The sequence below is a fragment of the Pteropus medius genome, unplaced genomic scaffold (genome assembly GCF_902729225.1).
Source record: "Pteropus medius unplaced genomic scaffold, Ma_sr-lr_union100, whole genome shotgun sequence".
NCBI classification, from domain to species: domain Eukaryota; kingdom Metazoa; phylum Chordata; class Mammalia; order Chiroptera; family Pteropodidae; genus Pteropus; species Pteropus medius.
The window spans coordinates 1,876,257-1,896,625 of record NW_024352947.1 but is presented as its reverse complement, the minus strand read 5'-3'; the positions used below and the strand labels follow the sequence as shown (position 1 = coordinate 1,896,625).

The 20,369-nt window shown below is 52.0% G+C and overlaps 2 protein-coding genes across 3 annotated transcripts in view; one reads left to right on the top strand and one right to left on the bottom strand.

Moving 5' to 3' along the window:
• The window catches only part of TARBP1 (tRNA guanosine 2 -O-methyltransferase TARBP1), a 71,358-nt gene extending 61,930 nt beyond the window's left edge, over positions 1 to 9,428 (top strand). Inside the window, exons 27-30 of the mRNA XM_039850341.1 lie at positions 7,804 to 7,995; positions 8,189 to 8,313; positions 8,717 to 8,853; positions 9,075 to 9,428. Coding sequence (XP_039706275.1) covers positions 7,804 to 7,995; positions 8,189 to 8,313; positions 8,717 to 8,853; positions 9,075 to 9,276 — 656 coding nt within the window. The 3' untranslated portion in view covers positions 9,277 to 9,428. The remainder of the gene's footprint in view (positions 1 to 7,803; positions 7,996 to 8,188; positions 8,314 to 8,716; positions 8,854 to 9,074) is intronic.
• COA6 (cytochrome c oxidase assembly factor 6) lies at positions 8,638 to 17,844 on the bottom strand. Of its 2 annotated transcripts, XR_005650162.1 has the most exons (4): positions 17,730 to 17,844; positions 17,171 to 17,329; positions 9,962 to 10,207; positions 8,638 to 9,676 (listed from the first exon to the last, which is right to left on the bottom strand). XR_005650162.1 is itself a non-coding variant. In XM_039850340.1 (3 exons), exons 2-3 carry the CDS (start codon positions 17,312 to 17,314, stop codon positions 10,112 to 10,114), a joined length of 240 nt encoding a protein of 79 aa, XP_039706274.1. In that variant the 5' UTR covers positions 17,315 to 17,329; positions 17,730 to 17,844; the 3' UTR covers positions 8,638 to 10,111. The 2 variants fall into 2 exon arrangements, 1 of the variants encoding a protein (XP_039706274.1); XM_039850340.1 differs by having other exon boundaries at positions 8,638 to 10,207.
• Positions 17,845 to 20,369: the final 2,525 nt, after the last annotated feature.

Below are 20,369 nucleotides of genomic sequence, written 5' to 3'. Positions count from 1 at the left end.
CATTCATTCATTCAGAATATTTTTCAGTGCCTGCTGCACGGAGCACTGTACTAGACCAGAGATACAGGGGTGAGCAAGGCAGAGATCTGTCTACAGGGGCACGGAGACCGGAGCGTGGCGCGGGCCACGGTGGGGGCCGCGCCCAGCAGAGACGCTGAGTCCCGGTGTCGTGGGAAGGCTTCCCATTCAGCACAAGGGCCTGCAGACGGGGAGGTGTCAGCGGACCAGGTGCAGGGACACGGCACAGTCAGGGTCGTGGCAGACACTGGTTTGGTTGGTGGTGGAGAGTTCTGTGGGATGCTGGGGAGAGAGCAGGCCTAGGACCTGGAGGACCCTGTGGAGCACCTCGGGCTGGGGGTTCAGCGCTCGAGAGAATGTGCCCAGGATCCAGACAGACCTGGTTCAGACCCTAGCTCCCCCCTTCCACACCTGCTGGGTGTGTAAGCTCCGTCAAGTGCGGCCCAGTGGCCGTTTTCAGGCCCCGCTTGGCGGAGCGTCAAGGTCACATCCGATGTTTTACTAGAAGTTTGGGTCCGTCCGAGTGCACGCTGACATCTGCCACTTCCTCTCGGCATACGTCGACCTGCGTGGTTTTAGAAATCGGGCACCATCAGTGCACGGCAGCTCCGGGCTGGGGTGCGGGAGAGTGCGGAGCTCACGGGGGAAGGTGACGGGGACGTCCAGGCCGCTTCAGCGTCGTTTCCCCCGCTCCTGACGTCCCTGCCGCCACTCGGTGCCGCGTGGGTGCAGAGCCCCCGTCAGGGCACGCGGACTGAGGGCGGGGCCGGGGCCGGCGGCGGGCGCGGGGGGCGGGGCGAGCGCGGTGTCCGCACCCACCGCCCCCTGTCTGTCTCTCCAGGACCCGGCGCTGACGCGGGCCCTGGTCCTGGCGCTGCGCTGCTGCTCGCACCACAACTTCGGCGTCCGGCTGCACGCGCTGCTGGCGCTGAAGAGGACCTGGAGCCTGTGCCGGGCGGCGCGCGCGCGCGGCTGCGACGCCTGGACGCCAGTCGTCGAGTCCAGCCTCGGGCACGCGGACGGCGCGGGAGGCGCCCACGGAGCGGGGTAAGGAGCCCGCGCCGCCACCCTCCCCCACGCACTCTCCCGGCGACCGCCAGCTCGCAGGGGCCCAGGGTGTCACCCGCGGACACGGCTTTCCCTTCAGAAGCGCGCAGCAGTCAGGCAGGTGGACGGAGGCGGGGAGCAGCGCGGTCGTGGGCACCAGACCGGACATCGGGTCCCTGCCTTGTCAGGTGGACACGCGGTCCAGATGAGACGGCTCACGGGGCATGGCAGCGTCACGTGGCGCCATGGCAAAGCCCTCAGTCACCCCCCGACCTGCCTTGGCTGTCGAGACGCTTGTCGAAGGGGCATCTGGGTGAGGAGTGGGCCTGGGAGTTTTCAGGCTCCGGAGGAATGTAAATCTTGGGGTACGGTTCTGCGAGGCGGAACAGGGCAGGGGACAGCAGAGCGTTGGGCGGGGAGGCAGGACGGGGCACAGGTGGGGGACGGGAAGGGGGAGGGGGGCGGGGGGAGCACCGCGTGCTCCCAGTGGAGTCGTCACCGTCAGTGGTCCGCACAGCGCCGCCTGTAACGCTGACCCGGGCCCAGATCGTTCTCACGGGGTCCTGGCTGTCGCCTCCCGTCGTGCTGTGTGGGAGTGTGGCATCTGTCGTTCCTCGTATTTGGTGACTCCTTGGCCGAGTGCTGGGGTCAGCGGCACACAGACAGGTGGCGCTTCTGTCTTCAAGGTCACAGTCAGGTGGAGTCAGACATCAGGTAAATACAGAGGTTTAAGTCACAGCGAGTCCTCTGGAAAGGTCGGTTTTGTGCTGAGACTGTTCAGTCACGACCTGCGGGCTGCGTGGGCAACGGGCAAAGGGAATTCTGGGCAGGAGTTTGGGGCCCAGAGGCTGGGGCGTGAGCTGTGCTCCCAGCTCGGGGAAGGCGCCAGCAGCAGGGGGGCTGCAGGGGGCTGCGGGGAGCGACATGGGAAGCTGAGGCATCGCGGCTCCAGGAGGACGCCGTCCCGTCTGCCTTTGCATTTTTAAGTGTGAGGAGCAGATCCGCGGCGGGCGTGAGCGCGGGGGTGCAGAGGGCAGAGGTGGGGGTCAGCTCGCTATGAGATGAGTGGGGCTTGCGGTTCAAAGGAGGAGCCTGAAGGGCCCCCTGGGCGTAGCACAGCGCCTTCAGTAGTGCGGCCCGTGGGTAGAAACAAATGAACGTGGCCAGCGAGTGGGCGGGACAGCGTAGTGACATTTGTTAAATCCGGGCGATAGGTGGCTTTGTTGGTGTCTGTCTGTATTTGACTATTTGGAATACTTCATGGCTTTAATTTAAAAAAAAAAGAAAAACAGGTGATGAGGAAGGTAAATCACGGCCTAGCTGGGCAGGTAATTCTCCAGAAACGTCCCTGCAGAGCGTAGTCGGGACGGTGGTGAGTGCCGGGTGTGCTGTCGCGGGACTTCTGTTTCATTCTGGGTGACAGTCGTGTTTGGACGGGTGTTCGTGGTCAGGGAATAGAGCCGCAGGAAGGAATCACACGCCCACAAGGGGTCTCCTGCCTCTCCGCCTCCCCCCCAAAGTGGGGTTTTAACAGCTGTTCCATCGTGTGGCTGTGTCGTAAGTTACGTCCCGCGTCCCTGTCCCCTACTGATGGACACTGAAACGAGGGTTTTGTTTTGCTGGTTAAGATTAGACGTAAAGGCCGTCCGAGCGGCCCGGAGGGAAGATGGGGAGATGCAGGGGGGGGACATGGAGCGACGTCCAGGCGCTGGGACCCGGAGCACACCCCGGGTGCTTTGGAGAGAGGAGGGAGAGGACGGGAGGGTCGGGAGGCGGCGGGTCTCACCCGTGCGACGTGAGGGTGGCGTCTGCTGAGGCGCGGGGCGAGAGGTCGCACGGGCCACAGCGGAGTGGCCCCGCCAGGAAGACGCCGCGGAGTTGCTCGCTCAGCTTTTGGCTTGTTGGTAGAGAATTTAGATGGAAACCGGCCGTGCTGTATAATTTCTCTCCCCACCTTTCGCCTTCTAAAGCTTGACAAATGTGTAAAGAATTTAAAACCTACTCACGTGAAACGTGTTGGGCTTGTGAACGTTTCCACGGTTCGGCTCTGTGTCCTGACTCTTCAGAGGAGGGAACGCGGTTGGTGAGACGGTTTTCTCCCCGGACGGAATCGTGTTTACCACCGGAGACTTAAGGACTCCCACCCACCCACATTCCTTGTGTAGCCCCCTCAGAATTCTTTCCCGGGGGTTTCGGGGTCCGGCTGGCGGGCAGTCCCCGTCCTGTGGCCTCTCACACCCTCCTCGAGACCCGGTTTCATTCTTGTTGAGTCGTGTTTGTTGTGTGACTCTGAGAAGGTTAATTTCTTAAGGGTCAAATTTAGTGTCCCTCTTTAAAGTGCGTGGACCGTGGCGATACGGGCGAAGCGCGTCAGGACGGCGTTCGCGAAGTTTCCTACGGCCTGGAGCCCGCCCGCCTCGCCCCGCGCTGCGCCCTGTACCGTGTCTTCCCCTCACGCGCCCGCAGCGTCCGTTGTCGGACAGCCCCTCATGCCCTCTTCTTCATCCCCAGGAATGCCAGGAGGAATTGGCAGCGCATCCAAGACCATTTCTTTTTTGCAGCGTTCCACCCACTCAGGGACTACTGCCTGGAGGTGAGGGGAGCGGCATCCGCAGATTCTCCTGTGTCGTTAACCTTTGTGTGTCCTTCCTGCGGTCGCTGCCGGTCACGGTCCGGCCGGCTTTTCCCCTTGCTTGCAAACTTCAGCTTAACACCGTGCAGCGCCAAGTTTAACTCTGTCGCTTTCCGCAGACGACTTGCTAGTCGTCTTCGCTTTCTCAGGCAGTGTCAGGCTCGTAAACACTGGAAGGGGGTATTTAACTCCAAACAGAAATCTGTTGCGTCCGACGTGAAAAGGACACGAGGGAGAAATGCTGTGCAGGTGAGGTTTTGTCGTAATGAGGCCCATCGTTAACGACAGAACAACAAAAATATCGATTTGTTAGTCGATTAACAATGAACAAAAATCTTTTTGTTAATTGCCTTTTCTAGGTCCTGGGTGACTAAAATTGTATAGCAAATGACACATCACCTCACCGTGGGTTGTAACCGAACGTGCTTATGTAATTTTAAGAACCATGTTTATTACAACCAGCATGTAAATCAATCAATATATAAATTTTAAAAATTTGTATAAATTGCATTTTCTTCCTCTTTCACAATCATTATAACGTTCTGTCTTGGAACTAAAGCATTTAACCTAGTTCTTTACAGAACGTGGAAGTATCAGTAACGTCAGCTACTGTGCATAAGCACATATTTTGGATGGATTACTAATAAGCTGGTCTTTAAAAAACACAGACCTATGTATTGCGAGATATTCATTACGGAACATTAACGTGCACTTTGTCACTTCACTGCAAAAGTTGCTTAGGATTTTCCACATATTTTAACATGCTCTGTTCTGTGTCCTTTGGTGCCCAGGTGCTTTGCCATCTTTCCGAAGGGATCTTAGTGACTCTAGTGTTAAGTCAGCCTTTCCGTTCGGTTTTCCAGCAGGAGTGAGTCCCGGCTTTCTTTTCCCCCAGCCCTGCCTTTGGCTGCCTCGCGCTCATGTGTTCCGTATTTTATTTCCACGAGTGACAGGAACCACAGCTGTGTCCGAATGAAATAATGGCACACACGAACGCTGCCTCTCTATACCTTTGTACCCGTGTTTGCACCTACATAATACCTAGTTGCGATCATTTTGCCAGTTTAAATTTACACAAATGTTGGCATGAAGAAAATCATACTCATTTTAAAGATTTCATGACGATGTGCATGTTGTTTATTGTTCCATTTTTTAATTGCCTGTTATTCGCACTAATGCTTTTCATGTGCCTTTCGCCTTTGACGATTTTCTGGTTCTCAGTTTTCGTGGGCAAGACAAGGAAAGGATCCTGTCACGAGTGAACAGTTACTGTCCATAGTGCGGTTGACAGAACACGGCCCCCTGCTGTCTGAACCCGATTTTTTTCACACTTTACAGTGAGGAAGTTGAAGGCAACAGGAAAGGCTAAATAAATGGCTTGTTGTGGCTCAGACACGGTCAAGGCAAGACTTAGGTTGCACATTTGTCTAATGGTAGTAAAAGTGAAGATCTGGCATCGAAAGAGCTCGAACTCGCTTGCTTCTGAAGAAGGGGGCGATCAGTAAATAGCCTTTTTCCAAATGCTGTCCAGCAGCACTATGGACTAATTTCAAACACGTTTTGCTTTTATTAAGAGCACAGTGGCTTTTTACATCCACTTAGGATGCCAGAGCGGAAGGTCTGCCAGCACTCAGGATGTCCTAAGCGAATCCCCTGACTCCTTAGGAAAGACGACAAGCTTTTACGGACAGCTGCTACAGGACAGAAGTGCAAGTCTGTATTTTGATCAGATATAATCATTTGGGAGGACACATTAGTAATAAGCTGTGCTTTAAACGTGTTGTCATGTATTTCTTAGTTGCTTTTAAGGGAAAACACTTAGATTTTACAATTTTCTTTCCAGACCATATTTTACATCCTTCCGCGCCTCTCCGGCCTCGTTGAGGACGAGTGGATCGCCACCGACAAGTTCGCCCGGTTCACCGACATCCCTTCAGACTCGGCGTTTCCGTGGTACCTATCTCCGGCCCAGCTGCGCCAAGTGAACCCAGGCGACTGGGCTCAGCAGGACGCAGGTACAGGAATCTCTTTGATCATCTGCCCACTGTCGCCTTGGTTAGGCTTGTTGGTTTAAGTTACTGAAAACAGGCAGTTGATGATGTCGCTTTTTCACAGATGTGGTGAAACTCTGCTGCTCCACTTAGACAGTGAAAACTAGTTTTAGTTGAAAGTTTGCTTGACAAGCCAAAGAGCCTGCTCTGCTCTGTTAAGATTCACTGCCTTCCACTATATACTTCCGTAAAAATTCGGGTTTTGAAAAGGGCTGGATGACGCACTGCGTTGTTCCACGTAGGAGTAGAGCAGCGCTGCACCCTGCCCCGCCCCCATCTGCGGCCTCTCCCGGCTCCCTCCGCACCCCTGCTGCTCACCCCGCTCCCCTCCGCTTCCTCCCCAGCCCTGGATTCACTGGTTCGTTCAGCAACGGTTTGCACGTGCCTCCTGTGTGCCAGACAGAGACCCTGTCCTCACAGTGCTCACGTCCCTTCAGGGGACAAGAGCCCAGACAGGTGTGATAGGTGAGACAGCGACAGGTGATGTGGCAGGTGCTGCGACAAAGAGTAAGGCAGGGCGAGGAGTCAGAGACCCTCCTGAGAGCAGTCGGGACAGACCCGGGAGAGCGGTGCCGGCACCCACAGCCGCGCGGTCGGGGGCGGAATGCGGCGTCGAGCGCGTTCCTTCCTTCCGTGCGGGGGCCACGGGCTGCCTGCGCCGGGCCGGACGCGCTCGTGGGCAGCTCCTTTGAGTTCTGCCGGGAGCGGGGCGGACATGAGGGGAGTTGGACGGGAAAAGGCTAAAGGTCGGTCTGTCAGATCTGTCGTTTCTGGGGGAGGCAGGTCGCGTCGCGAGGCACCTCCCGGGCTGAGACATGACGCTCGCGTCTGCTGAGTGTTCTCTCTGGCCTGGTTTTCCGTCACGCCCCCCGCTCTCCCGAGCATTTTATTTCTACACCTCGAAGCCACCGCACGGGTCACTGACCCTCAGGTCTTCATCTCGAGCCTGCTGGACGCCCCCCCCGCCTTTAAACCCAGCAGACACATCGAGCTGGCCTTCGGGCCACACTTGCCTCCGCTCCGCTCAGGGCGTCCCTGTCACAGAAGGCATTCTTCTCCTGTCTTCTCTCTCGCCACGTCCGTCCACGAGCAAATCTGGCCGCTGCTCACTGTGGCCCGTCTCGCACCGACGCGATCAGAACCGGCTTCGTCCTCCCCGGACCAGTGCAGGAGCCTCAGTGGTTTTCCAGCCCCACCGGCCCTCTGCGTTTTTCCTTAAGGGGGTGGAGGGGCGGTCCCAAAACACAGGACCCGTTCCGTTACCCTGGAAGGCCCTTTCCGTACAGGCCGTCATTCTAGAGTCCTGACCTGGTCGAGCCCCCGCCACCGTCCATCGTGCGCTGAGAGCCACACCAGCACACTGCCCGCCCCCTCACCCCCCGCCTGGCAGCCTCCCCTGCCGCCTGGGTCTCCCTCCCTGGCCCTGGCCCCCACTCCTGGCCAGTCGGCGAGCCTCCCTGCAGTGCGATGGCTGTCAGGCCGCCTGGGTGCTGACGACAGTTCGGAGTAGGGCCGAGCTGAGGGAGAGCCTGGGGGCTGCTGTCTGTCCCGTACCCGCTCAGACAGCTGGCGACGAACGTGCTGTGTCCTCGTCCGGTTAGGGAGGAGGGTGTCCCGCACTTCAGATGGTCCCCAAGTACTTGTAAAATAACGTAAGCTGAAGACTATATTGTTTTCGGGAATATATTTCTGCAGAAAATTCTAATCTAGTTCACTAGTGTTTATAAGATACTTCTGTATTTTATGTATGTCTAAGAAAAACGCTAGCGAACTATGACACCCTAAGATGCTTCCCAGATTTGGGTATGCTAAAATATAAAAAAAGGGACTCACACTTTCATGAAGTATTGTCGTATATTGTTTAGTAGAGTTAAATTTGAAAACAAAATCATTATTGAAAATGGCAATCGTGTCTGAATCCAAAGCTCATTCTTTAGTTGATACTCATTCTACACTATCATTTTAAACTCATGCGCGCATGCGCGTGCACACACACACATGCGCACATGGTGAGAGGTCGACTGGCTTATGCACGAATCGTCTTTTCCTTCTCAGGTTCTGACCCGGGGGAAGCAGATAACCAGTCCACGTGCGGCGACGTGCAGAAGAAGGTCATCCCGTGGAAGGACGCCGTGCCCGAGGTGGACCTGGAGCCCGCACTCCGGGGCCGAGGCGCCGCGCTGGGCAGGCCCGATGGCGGGCTGATCGTCGTGGCCTCGCTCATTGACAAAGCAGCCAACTTGGGAGGTACAGCTGCAGGACCCCCGGGGCTGGCGTCACAGCTTTCGGTTATGAAAGCGCCATGCAGCCCGCTGCCAGCCGGAGCTGTGTCCGCTCCACACGTGGCCGCCTTCGGGATCTCCGGAGGAAGGTGACGGACGTGACACGCCTGGCCTGTACTGGGGACAGTGACACAGTGATCCCGGCTTGTTCTGTGCAGGGCTGTGCCGGACCTGCGAGGTGTTCGGGGCCTCAGCGCTCGTCCTCGCCAACCCCCAGTGTGTCAACGACAGGCAGTTCCAGCACCTCAGTGTCTCCGCCGAGCAGTGGCTCCCTCTGGTGGAGGTGGGTGTGAAGTACTTGAGTGTCAACATTTTATTTGCTAAAATCTCACGTCCTCAGCCCTTGGGCAGTTACAGGAGCCCAGCCTTTAACAGTGTAAAAATGGCACTTGGGGAGATGCTGCCCACCTCTTCCCGTTCTTTTACCTTTCACATGGTTGTTTTTAGAAATCGTCAGTAATGTAGAATTCTTTCCAGCAAAATGTGTCCTGCCGCAACTCACTATTGATGTCAGAATAGTTCTCATAAGTTTCTATGATGTTGGGGAGTTCTTGTTTAGTAATTCTGTCCTTTTTTAAAGACTTTTAAACAAGCTTAGTTTAGTAAGTTTTTTTTTTAACTTTTTACTTCAAGCAGGGCTGTAACTGAATGACTTACTATTCTGTTCTTTTAAAACGAACACGAAGGTGAAACCACCTCAGCTGACCGATTACCTGCAGCAGAAAAAGGCGGAGGGCTACTCCATCATCGGTGTGGAGCAGACGGCCAGAAGCGTGGCGCTGACACAGTACCGCTTTCCCGAGAAGTCGCTGCTGCTGCTGGGGTAGGGAGAGTCTCCACGGTTGTTCCCAGTCTAGAAAACGGTTCCGAAATTTCACAACGTACCTAGACTCCTAATGTTACACCTGCACTTGACCTTTGACTTACAAGGTTTATGGGGAGACCCCCCTCGTGTTCGTTTTATTTACCTGTTAATCTGTCTCTTCCAATAAGAAAAATTGCTCAGCGCAAAAATAACTAGCCTCTCCTGCCATTTTCCATCAGAAACGAACGTGAGGGGATTCCGGCCGCGCTGATCCAGCAGCTGGACGTCTGCGTGGAAATCCCGCAGCAGGGCGTTATCCGCTCCCTCAACGTGCACGTGAGTGGGGCGCTGCTGGTCTGGGAGTACACGCGACAGCGGCTGTGCGGCCGCCCCGGCCAGGAAGGCCCTGCCTCTTCTGACACGAGTCACTGGTGCCATTGAGACGTCTGTCAAAAAACTATTTGGACAAGCGAAATAGATTCTCAACTCTCTGCAGTTGTATTTTTTCTTGCAATTTAATGCCAAAACTTTTTCATGTGCCTTAACTATTTTACTATGTGTTGTCTGTCCCCTTTAATAAAGTTTTAGCTAAATTGTATCGTTTTGTGAGTAAAATATTTAAGCAGTTGTGGAAATGAACTGTACTTTGTTTTGAAAAGATCATTTCTTGCCTGGAAACCGGTGTTGTCAGGAACGTGGGCGTGCCACCTGAGGGTCACTCAGTAGTTTCAGGCGTTTTATTGGCTCCTCACTTTTCCGTTGAGACAACGTCGCTGAAGAGGGTCAGCTTTATTTCTTCCTTCCCAATTTGTATGCTGTGTCTTGGTGAATGAGGAATCCCCTGCAGTGGGGAACAGGAGAGGTGAGAGAGGCCATCCTTACACTGTTACTGACTTTTGGGAAAAAGCATCCATTTTCTCATTCTGACATTGGCTGTAAGTTTTTGTAGATGGCATTTTCAGTTCTCCAGTCATTTCTGGGTGACTCCCAGGACACATAATGGCAGTTCAGTGTCTGTCTGTATCACACCCATCCTCCAGCCAAAGAAAAAGTACACGTTTTTACAATCTACATTTTTTTCTCAAAATAGATTTCTTACTTAATTAAAACTAAGCATATTTCATACCTTTTTATTTCAATTCTTCATAGTCTGAATGAAATCTTGTTACTTGAATATTTTAAAATTTCTATATGCAGAACAAGTTCGATGTTTAACCATGACTCAAACTACTCTGGAGTCGGAGGTTTCCACCTTGCTGAGAAGATGGACAGCAGCCTAGGACTGTGTAGTCGGTTTCGAAGGCTGGAACTGTCCTGCTTCAAATTTTTCTTTGAATTTTAAGTAGTCTCTTCTTTTATCAAAATATTTTATCTGTTGAGAAAAGGTCTGAAATAAGGGCAAGTTCTGCAGCTTAGGTAAAATCACAGATATAACAAATTACTCAGTATAAACTGAGTTAGTGGCATAAGCGGTTTATAGTCTAAAACTATTCTGAATCGGTGCATTTAATGTATAAAAGTCTCGAACGAGAGTGTAGGCCAATACCCTAATCCTTTTTGGGTTACAGATCCTGTTCAGAATTTAAGCTATGAACCTTCAAGGAATGTAACAGAAATCAAACAGGAAATCGAAACTTGAAACATGAAAACACGACTTTTCAAAATTCACCAAAAACAGTTCTAAGAGGGAAGTTCATAGCTATATAGGCCCACCTCGGAAACAAGAAAAATTCCCTAAACACTAACTTTACAACTAAAAGAACTAGAAAAAGAACAGAAGGAAGGAAATAAAATCAACATTATAAAAACAAGACCAAAGATCAATGAAACTACAAGCTGGTTCTTTACAAACTTTTAGCCAAACTCCTCAAGGAAAAAAAGAGCAAGTCCAAATAAACCACAGATGAAGAAGTTACAACTGACACCACGTTCATGAGGCTGTGATCATACGCCAACACGATGGACAGCGTAGAAGAAACGGATGAAACAGAAAAACTACGAAGCCCAGTCTCTAGCAACAAAATCGAAACGGTAATGAAAAAATCAAAAAGGAACTTCCGAACCCCCGCAAAGCCCGCATGACCCCGATGCCAAACCCAGACATAAAAAAAAATTATATGCCGACATTCTTGAACATAGATGCAAAAATCCTCAAAATATTAGCAAAACAGATTCAACAGTACATTAAAAGGACTATACACCATGACTGAGTGAGATTTATCCCACGAATGCAAGGACTGGCCACAGATCACTTTGACATATTAATAACACGGATAAAAATACGATCTCGACAGATGCAGAAAAAGCATCTGACGAATTCAACATCACTTAATGATAAATTCTCACGACAAAGTGGGTGTGGAGGGAAATAACATAAAAACCACACATGACAAAAGCGCAGCTAACGCAACAGTGAAAAGCCGAACGCTCTTCCTCGAGATCAGGACAAAGGCGGCGATGCCCACCCTCCCCGCTCCCATCCCGATGCCCACCCTCCCCGCTCCCATCCCGCACAGTATTGGAAGTCCAGCCACAGCAGTCAGAAAAGAAAAAAACGTAAAACTGTCTGCAGATGACATACCAGATCCAGAGAACCCTAAAGACTCCACCAAAAAAACTATTAGGGCTAATAAATGAATTCAGTCAAGTTACAGGATACAAAATCAATATACAGAAATCTGTTGTGTTCCTACACGCCATTAATGAACAATCAAGAAAAGCCCATTCACGATTTCATCAAAAGGCATAAAATACCTAGAAATCAATTTAACCAAGGAGATCAAAGATGTACTCTGAAAAACTAAAAGACACTGAAAAATGAAACTGAAGAGGACAGAAATAATTAGAAGGATTAATATTGTTAATAAAACGTCCTTACTATGTAAGCGATATACATATTCAATGCGATCCCTGTTACAATACCAATGGCATTATTCTCAGAACGAGAACTAATCCTAAAATTTATATGGAACCACAAAAGACGCTGAATAGCCCAAACAATCTTCAGAAAGAACAAAGCGGAAGGTATCACACTCCCTGATGTCAAACTATACTATAAAGATCAACGGGATAGAACAGCGCCCAAAATACACCCTTGCTCATATGGTCAAGTCATCTACAACAGGTGAAGCGAGAACATACAACAGGGTAAAGACAGTCTCTTCGATAAGTGGTGCTGGGAAAACTGGACACTTTCTTACACCATATACAGCAATAAACTCAAAAAAATGTATTAAAGACATGTAAGAAATTTAATACCTGAAACTATAAAACTCCTTGAAGAAAGCAGGCAGTAAACCTGACGTCAGTCTTAGCTGTATATTTCTGGATGTTTCCTCAGTCGAGGGCAACAAAAGAAAAAATGAATGGGATGACATCAAACTAAAAAGTTCTTGCACAGCGAAGGGAACCAACAAAACGAAGACCACCACTGAATGGGAGAAGATACTCCCCAGTGATACATCCGGTAAGGAGCTCCCCATCAACACCAAACTTTACCCAACAAGCCGCCAATTCATAGCCAGCAGGAGATCTAAGACATTTCTCCAAAGAGAGCATCTGCCAACAGACATGTGACAAGATGCGCAACATCACTGATCATCAGGAAAATGCAAACCAAAGCCACAACGAGATCGCCTCATCACGCCTGTCAGAATGACTTATCAAGAATCAACAAGCAACGGGAGCTGGCGAGGATGTGGCGAAGGGGACGCCTGTGCCCTGGTGCGGCTGCAGACCGGTGCAGTCGCTATGGACAACAGTGTGCAGGTGCCTCGAAAGATTAAAGACAGAGCTGTCACATGATCCAGCAATTCCACTCGGAGTACTTATCCAAAGAAAACTGAGAAGTTACATGCGTCCCTATGTTCGCTGCAGCGTAATTTACAGCGGCCAAGATCTGGAAACAACCTGTATCCACCACCAAGTGACAGATATCCACATACGCCATGGAAGATCAGCCACAAAAAGAATGAAATCTTGCCATTTGTGACAACATGAATGGACCTAGAGGGTATTGTGCTAAGTGAAGTCAGACAAAGACAAATACTATATGTTTTCACTTAAATGTGGAATCTAAAAAACAAATTAACAAAATAGAAACAGACCCATAGATAGAGGACAAGCTGATGGCTGATGGGGGAGGGGTGGGGGGTGGGTGACATAAAAGTAAGAAAAGGGATGAACCTGTCTGTGTTCGGACACGTGAAGCTTAGTTCAGAGCTTTCAGATCGTGACGTCATGACTTAAGACAAGTGTTTCTCATCAACTGTAAGTTCAGTAAACTTTGTAATTCCTCGGCCATGATACTTCTATCAAGTTTATCTCATCCAGAAACATCTGAGACGGAGACACAGTTAAACATTGTATTTATGAACTGTGAGTCAGTAACTGATGGTAAAATTTCGGTAACTTAAAGATTTCCTTTTAGTATTTTTATGTCCTCCTCCCACCATGGGGAGTTTGAAGTCTCTGGTGAAGCAGAAAAAGCAGAGGTAGGAGATCAAGGCCAACCCCAAGGCCACCGGCGCCTGCGTCTGCCGGCTCCGCACGCGGGCCGAGCCAAAGCAGCAGGATCGACTGTCAGGACGGAAAACACTAGTCCTTCCGTTACAACCTTTCTTCGGATGTCACTTTTAAATACTTCTGTGGCGCCTAAAAATGTACAAACCTGCGCTGTCTCAAGCTGGTGTGAGGTGCAGGTAAAGCGGCCGCACGGCTGGCGTTTCTCCAGGGACACAGGACAGCCGTGGGCTCCTCACAGACCCTCTGGGTGACTGCTGCTCCCACCCACAGAGAAACCGTGTTCCCTCCAGTCAGGCCTGAGCGACTCCGCTCTGAAGATCAGTAGGGCGAAGGCCCCTCGGCCTGCGGGCTCTGGGGCCCTGTCACAGCGGGGCGGCCCCGATCCCTCCGCCAGGTGTGGGGCTTTAATACGGGCTCCTGACCTGGATGCACAGCAGTTACCTTCCCCCCTCCCAGGAAACAGGGCCCAGGTCCCCTTCTCAGCCCAGAGCTGACACCGACCTGCTTCTCGCAGCCCCCCGGCTTTGCCACGAGCCCATCGGGGCCGCTTCCCTGAGCTCCGCCGCCCCCGAGGCCTCTGCTAGCTCCCTGCCCTGGCGGGTGACAGCCTGCAGCCGTGTGTGCAGTCTCCCAGTGGGTGACAGCCACAGCCCGCGTGTGCGGTCCCCCTGGCTGCAGCCGATGAGCCTGACCGGGGGCCACAGGGCTGACTGGGCAGGGATGGCTAGTACCTATGAGGAGTGGACACCGTCCTTAACGTTTCTGTGGCAAGTCAGTAGGTCTCTGCACCTCCTGCCACATCTCCAGCCGCCTGGCGGACAGTTCCATGGACAGGTCCCGCTGCCCTTCCAGGTCCAGAATCTGGCGTCTCCCCAGCTGCCGCGTCTCTCTCCTCCCAGACACTCGGAGCCGTCAGACCGTCCTCGTCTCACCGGGACCGTCGTAACGGCCCGCGCCAGCTTGCTCTGCCTTCCTGAGCCCGTCACACTGCTGCCAAGCATAACTGGTGAAACCCGCATCTGATCACCATGCCACTTGCTCGTTTAAAGACCTTTCGAGGTCAGCATCCAAACTCCTCAGTAGGACGAGGCCATTCGTGGCCTGATCTGCCCGCCTGTCTGTCCTCTGAATTTACCAGCGCCCCTGAGACACTCGCCAGGTGGCCACCCTGTCCCCCAGGTCTGCTCGCTTCCTGTGCCTCTGCTCCTCAGGCTTCGCCGTCGGTCACTAACAGCCGAGGATTGGACGTGCGGCACTTTCTCTAAGAGGCTAGGGACTCCACACCATCTCCCGAGCAGCTCGGAGGGCGTATGATGCCACTGTCCTCTGAATCACTAACGAGACGCGGGGTAGGAGTCAATGTCAAAATACAGAATTTGAGACATTCCCAGGGAAGAGACATTTTCTGATACTGGGCTCAGATAGTTTGGGTGTCTGGCTGCTCTCTCTCTGAAGGACTGCTGGGTGACACCAGAATGACAGGCAGGATCCCCACTCCCCCCTAAGCTATGAACCAACAGGGGACTTTAAGTGACTGCTGGACAAGTGAGGCTGCTGAGTGCTGTAACAGGGACACATGAAGTGCCACAGAGAAATTCGTTTGGTGACAGCGAGCTAGGAGTTGCTTGGCATATTTATCATGTAGCAGATCTGCATTTTCAGTGTTTTATGACAGCGGGATTCACCATAAGTCTCTACTTTTATCTTTATTTTCTGGCTGTGACTGTGGGCTCAGAGAGACCTACATTCAAACCCCGATCTACTACTCCACAGGCTGGCCGACCGTGACCGGGAGCATGTGTCCTCGCCTTCCCGAGTGTAATTCCTACCGTGCAAAGCAGGTGCGACAGTACCTCCCAAGGCCGGACGAAAACGAAAGCTCACGAAAACAAACATCTCGCGCAGCGCGCACTCAGGCGGCTTCCATTTCTCCTCCTCCCCCGCCCCCCGCACACGGCTCTGGGAGATGCGTCCAGCTTTTGTGCTGGGGCTGCGTCTAAGACCAACAAGGCAGCACCTGAGGGGAGAGCCCAGGTGAGGGGCGCAAAGGGCCGAGGTGCGGGCCGAGGAGGACTTGGTTACGCATTAGGAACCGAGAAGAGTTTTGAGTGCAAAATGGCTGTCGGCGTCAAGTGCCGCAGGCGTCAGGACGCTTTGCTCTACCCCGCCCCCCGGGGGGCTGTCCCTTTCCCCAGCGCCACTCACAGCAACCTGGCGATTTCAGCAGGGTTGATCCTGCCAATACCCAGCCTCTCGGTCCCCCGCCCTCTCCAACGACCTGTCCTCCAGCTTCTCGACTCCTGGGCCCGGGCCTAGAGCTTGTCCTAACCAAGGGACAGCCCTCCCACAGTCCCGGTTCTGAGCGTCCATTCTCCGACCTCCGCCTCTGCTCTTTCCCTCTGGGACCCTGATGCCAACGACCTGCTGATGCCACCAACTTTTCACCGACTGCCACCCCTCTCACGTCCTCACCCGCCTTCCTCCCACTCAAAGCTCTCCGGTGGCTTCCCGCATCACCCAGAGGAAGAGCCACCCTCCCTGGCCTCCCTCCCATCGCCTCTGACCCTGACTTCTTTGCTCTCTCCCTGCTGTTCCTTCATGCGCTGGACCTGGCCCCCCCCAGGGCCGCCGTCATCCTGCTGCCCTGCGAACACGCCCAGCCTCAGGGGAACCACGTTCGCTGTTCGCCCAAACTCCGTCTTCCACCTGCTTCTTAAACCAGAAGTTACTCTCAATCTAATGGGAAAACCAGAGATGTATGGCATTGCCCGAATCATCATCTAATCCAGTCGCCAAGCTCCACACGTATCAGTTTTCAGTTATATGTCGAGACAGACATTTGAACTTCACAGTAATCCTACAGGATCGGCTGCCTCGTGCGGGTTTTACAGATGTCACCTAAAGCAATTGCTGGTCACTGTATTCATCGCCAGCCTAGGTCTCCAGTGACAGCACTCTGCGTCACGCCCTTCCTGCTGTCTCCCTCAAGCCCCAGCCTCCTGACCCAAAAGCAGGAGGGGTGAGAACCCTAAGGCCGCTTGACCTCGAACATCTGTTCTCAAACTACGCCCTGCACTTTGGAGCAGCACGAGGCAGGGAGAAAGCACTGACAAATCAGGGCCGAGTCCCACAGCAGCCGGCGGCGCCAGACTTGGGATTTCCGTTCTGCCACCTGCCAACACCGAGCCAGTCATCCCCATGCACGGAGCTTCTGCTGCCGCCCCTGGAAGTGGACGCGACACGGGAGGAGCGACACCCACTCACGGAATCACCGAGCTCCACCGCACCAGCTTGTCTCCCAAGCCGTCCGCACCGAGGGCAGGCGACGGAACAGAAGCACCTGCCAGGGAGGCTCATGGGGCGGCTGGTGGCAGAATCTGACGTATGAACATTTTACTTTCTAAACTTTTCATTATATTTTGGGTATATGAGTATATGATTTTGGGTGGCCAACTTGAGTACCTTTTGATAGTAGCTCCAGGCCAGTGAACCTGCCGACTCTTGCCCAAGATGAAATATTACCCCTGAGGAAGATCCCGGAGAAGCCTACCGATTTAGTGGGTTGGAATTCTTTAGCTAGGCTCATGCGTTTTATTTTTCAATGATTTTTAAAGTGTCGGGTGACATTTTCCAAAGGTCGGCCTTAGTACATAAGACCAGCCTGGGTGGCCAGTCAAGGTTTCCTCTGCTGCTCAGATTCTGTTGACCTGACACGCCTGAGACAGTGCCACATTTCATGGCCTGCCATCACTCACACCATAAGCTCTGTGTATTTTAACTGCAAACAGAAAAACTTCCAAGTGTGACTTACCCACTGTTGGGGGCAACTTGCTTCAAATGAGCATCTTAACTTCTTGCACTGAGAGGCATCCTCTGTGTTCTCGTCTAAACACTTCCAGTATTCATCCCGGGCTCCCCAGCACACCTGCCTTTCTTTCATAGATGGGGCTGCCATCCTGTTGGACTCAAGCTGTCGGCCCAAATGACATTAGACGTTAGCAAGGAAATAACACCGGTTCCCGCCGACCCCAGCTTTTCGAAATTATGCCTCGGGCTTTTGGGTGCAGCTGCAACCAATCAGCTCCGGATCGGCGGCACCAGGAGGGCAGCGGCCTGAGAAGCCTGGGGTCCCTAACCCGGGCCACCGGAGTCAGGGCCCCGCTCCCTCCCCGCGTCCCTGAGGGTCGCTCCCTCCTTCTCCGGAGCCGGTTTCCCCAACGGGAGAGCGGGCGCAGCGGCGCGGTCGGACCCGCCGGCTCCCCGGGAGAGCGCGCGGAGCGGCCGCCGTCGGCGTCGGCCGGAGGAGGGGGCCGCCCCGCCTCGGGGGTGGCCGGGCCCGCGCGCCTGGGCCCCGGCGGCGCAGCACTCACCCGCCGCCACGACGGAGCCCTCGAGCGCTTCCACGGCGACTCGCCGGCCCCGCGCTGACCCTCGCGGCCGCCGTCCGTTCCGGGGCGGGACTTCCGGCTTCGCTCTCACCCGCCGCGGCACTTCCGGCCTGCTGGGGCGGGGGCGGGCCCGGGAGGCGCGGGGGCGGGGCCTCGAGCGGCCTTGGCCACGCCCGATTGCGGTCCCCGCGGTTCCCACGGCCGTGGCGCACTGGGCCCCCGGGGACGCTTCTGCGTGTCGCCCGAGCCCCCGGGAGGCTTACGTGCGAGCCGTGCCGGCGAGGCGACTGCGTGCGGAAGTTCGCACCTTGGGGCCGAGCTGGTCGAAGCGTTGACGGGCCCTGGCGGCGCGCCTCCCCAGGGTCCTTAGAGTAGAAGGACCCCCCACCTCACCCCAAAACCCGAAACGGCCCCAGAGAGAGGCGAGTGACGACCAGGACACCTGGCAAATGGGTGATCAACCTGAGGCCTCGTCACCGACCTCCCTCTGGTGGAGATTTCGTTCTGATAAATTTCTCGCCATCACCACCTTACCTCGAACCCTTGCAGCTTTGCTTTGGGGATGGAAAAGGCTCTTTGAGCTGGTATTTGGAGCCGTCTAGTGAAAAAGAACACAAAAGCTAACTAACCGTCCGCTGAGAGCTGGATCCAAACATGAGCCTGACTAGAGGTTACAGCAAGGCTACGTGCGTGGACTTGGATCTCAAATTTGCGGAGTACAAATTGTGTGCGTGTGTGTGTGTGTGTGAGGGGAATAATTGTAAAATTATTTTAATTGTTGTGGCTTTTTTACCCCCCAAACACCAAGGCATTTTAAAAAGGAATGAAAAGAGCCGCTCCAGATATTTCGAAAGGATGCTATTTTAATATATGACTTAATATCACTCAGCAGAATATTTAAAAAGCACGTTTACGGATAAAGATAACCGTCTAGCATCTGGTTATCTTCAACAGATCCCATCTGCTCCATCGTCTAGTTCTGCTGAAGTTCTAAGCGCTCATAAAACTCATAAGCATTTTATAGCTCTACACTCAGTGCTGGTGTTTGATCCAAATTCAACATATGCAGACTTTCAGGGTAGATTATGTGAAGCTAAGTACCACCAAACAGGTTCTACAATATGGAGAGTATTTCTGTAATAGTTGATGGACCCTGATATTGGACTCCTTTATCTTTACCAGAGCCACCCATTTCTTTTACACGATGTCTACCAAGGACAATTTAAAGATAGCATGGTTTTAAGCATGACTGATGAGATATAAAAAGAATGAAATGAAAAATCTTGGATGCCTTCTGAGTTGAAAAATATATTTTTAAATTAAAAATTAAGTTTATATGTATTTAATGATAAATACATAAATTATATAAAGTGAAACTTGGCAGAATTACAAAGAAAAAAATACACGGTCTTACCGGATAATTTTAACAAATCTTTCTCAGTGGTTGTGAAAACAAGCTTGACCCAAAGAATATACTCGGAACGACTCAATGAAAATCAGAATACATCTTTTTTAAAACGAATATGACACATGACACATTACCAAAACTGACCACATACTTAGCTGTAAGGTAACTCTCAACAAATTTTAAAGACTGAATACACTCAGCACATTTTTTTTTTTACCACAATCCAATTAAACTAGAAATCAGTAAAGAACTACAATAACAAGTCCGTATAATACGAAGTAAAAGAGAAAGTCATAATGGTAATGAGAAGATATTTCGGACTGAACAATGAAATAGGATAGCGACACCTGTGAAATAAAGTAAAAACAATACATAGAGAAAAATTTATAGCCCTGAGTATATTAGAAAAGAGGCTGAAAGGTCTTTAGCTAAACTTCCCTTTTCAAGAAGTTAGGAAAAGGAGAACATATTAAGACAGTAGAAAGAGGGAAAGAATGTCGAGAGCGGAAATGAACGAAATGGCAAACAGAAGCAGCAGTGTGCCAGACAGCAAGCGCTTGCTCAGGACGTCCGGGAGTGTCGCTGCCCAAGCCCATGGTCAGCAACAGCAAGTGGGTGGCTTGACATTGCCCGTGAAGGGAGCATTCGCACTACTGAAATCAGCAAACGAGCCAGTGTTTCGTTGTGTTATGTTCAGAACCAATTCACCAGCACACAGCTGCATTTAATAGACTGGAAAAATCCCAAAGCTGATTTTTTTTTGGAAAAGACTAATAAAATTGACAAATATCTGATAGTAGGGAACAGTAAAAGGAGAGATGCTAACAAACTATATCAGTCATAAAAACTATACTTTAGACATCAAAAAAAATTAAACCATCTTATAAACGAAGCAAATAAAATTTAGATGTGCAAATATCAAGAAAAACACAACTAGCTGACTTGAGAGTAGATAATACGAACAATCCTAAACCATTATGTAATTTGAATCAGTAGGAAAGAATCTTCACACAAAATTAAAGGTCCATGGCTCCACCAGTGAGTTCCTCTAAATTCCGAAATAATTCAATTCTTATTGTACGAGGCTACCACAGCTTCTGTACTAACTACCAAATCCCCAAACCTCGGAAACACCAAGCTCTTTGGAATTCGTTTGGCGAAAAATGTGACTTGGTGACACGAGGCTGTTTATAATCGTTATTTATATATCACTT

Excerpts from the sequence above, each read along its gene's own strand:
- COA6 (XM_039850340.1), bottom strand. The coding sequence starts at position 17,314 with ATGGCAGCCCCATCTATGAAAGAAAGGCAGGTGTGCTGGGGAGCCCGG. Across the intron at positions 10,208-17,170 it reads CAAGTTGCCCCCAACAGTGG|ATAAAATATTTTGATAAAAG; the intron begins GTAAGTCACACT and ends TTTTCTCAACAG.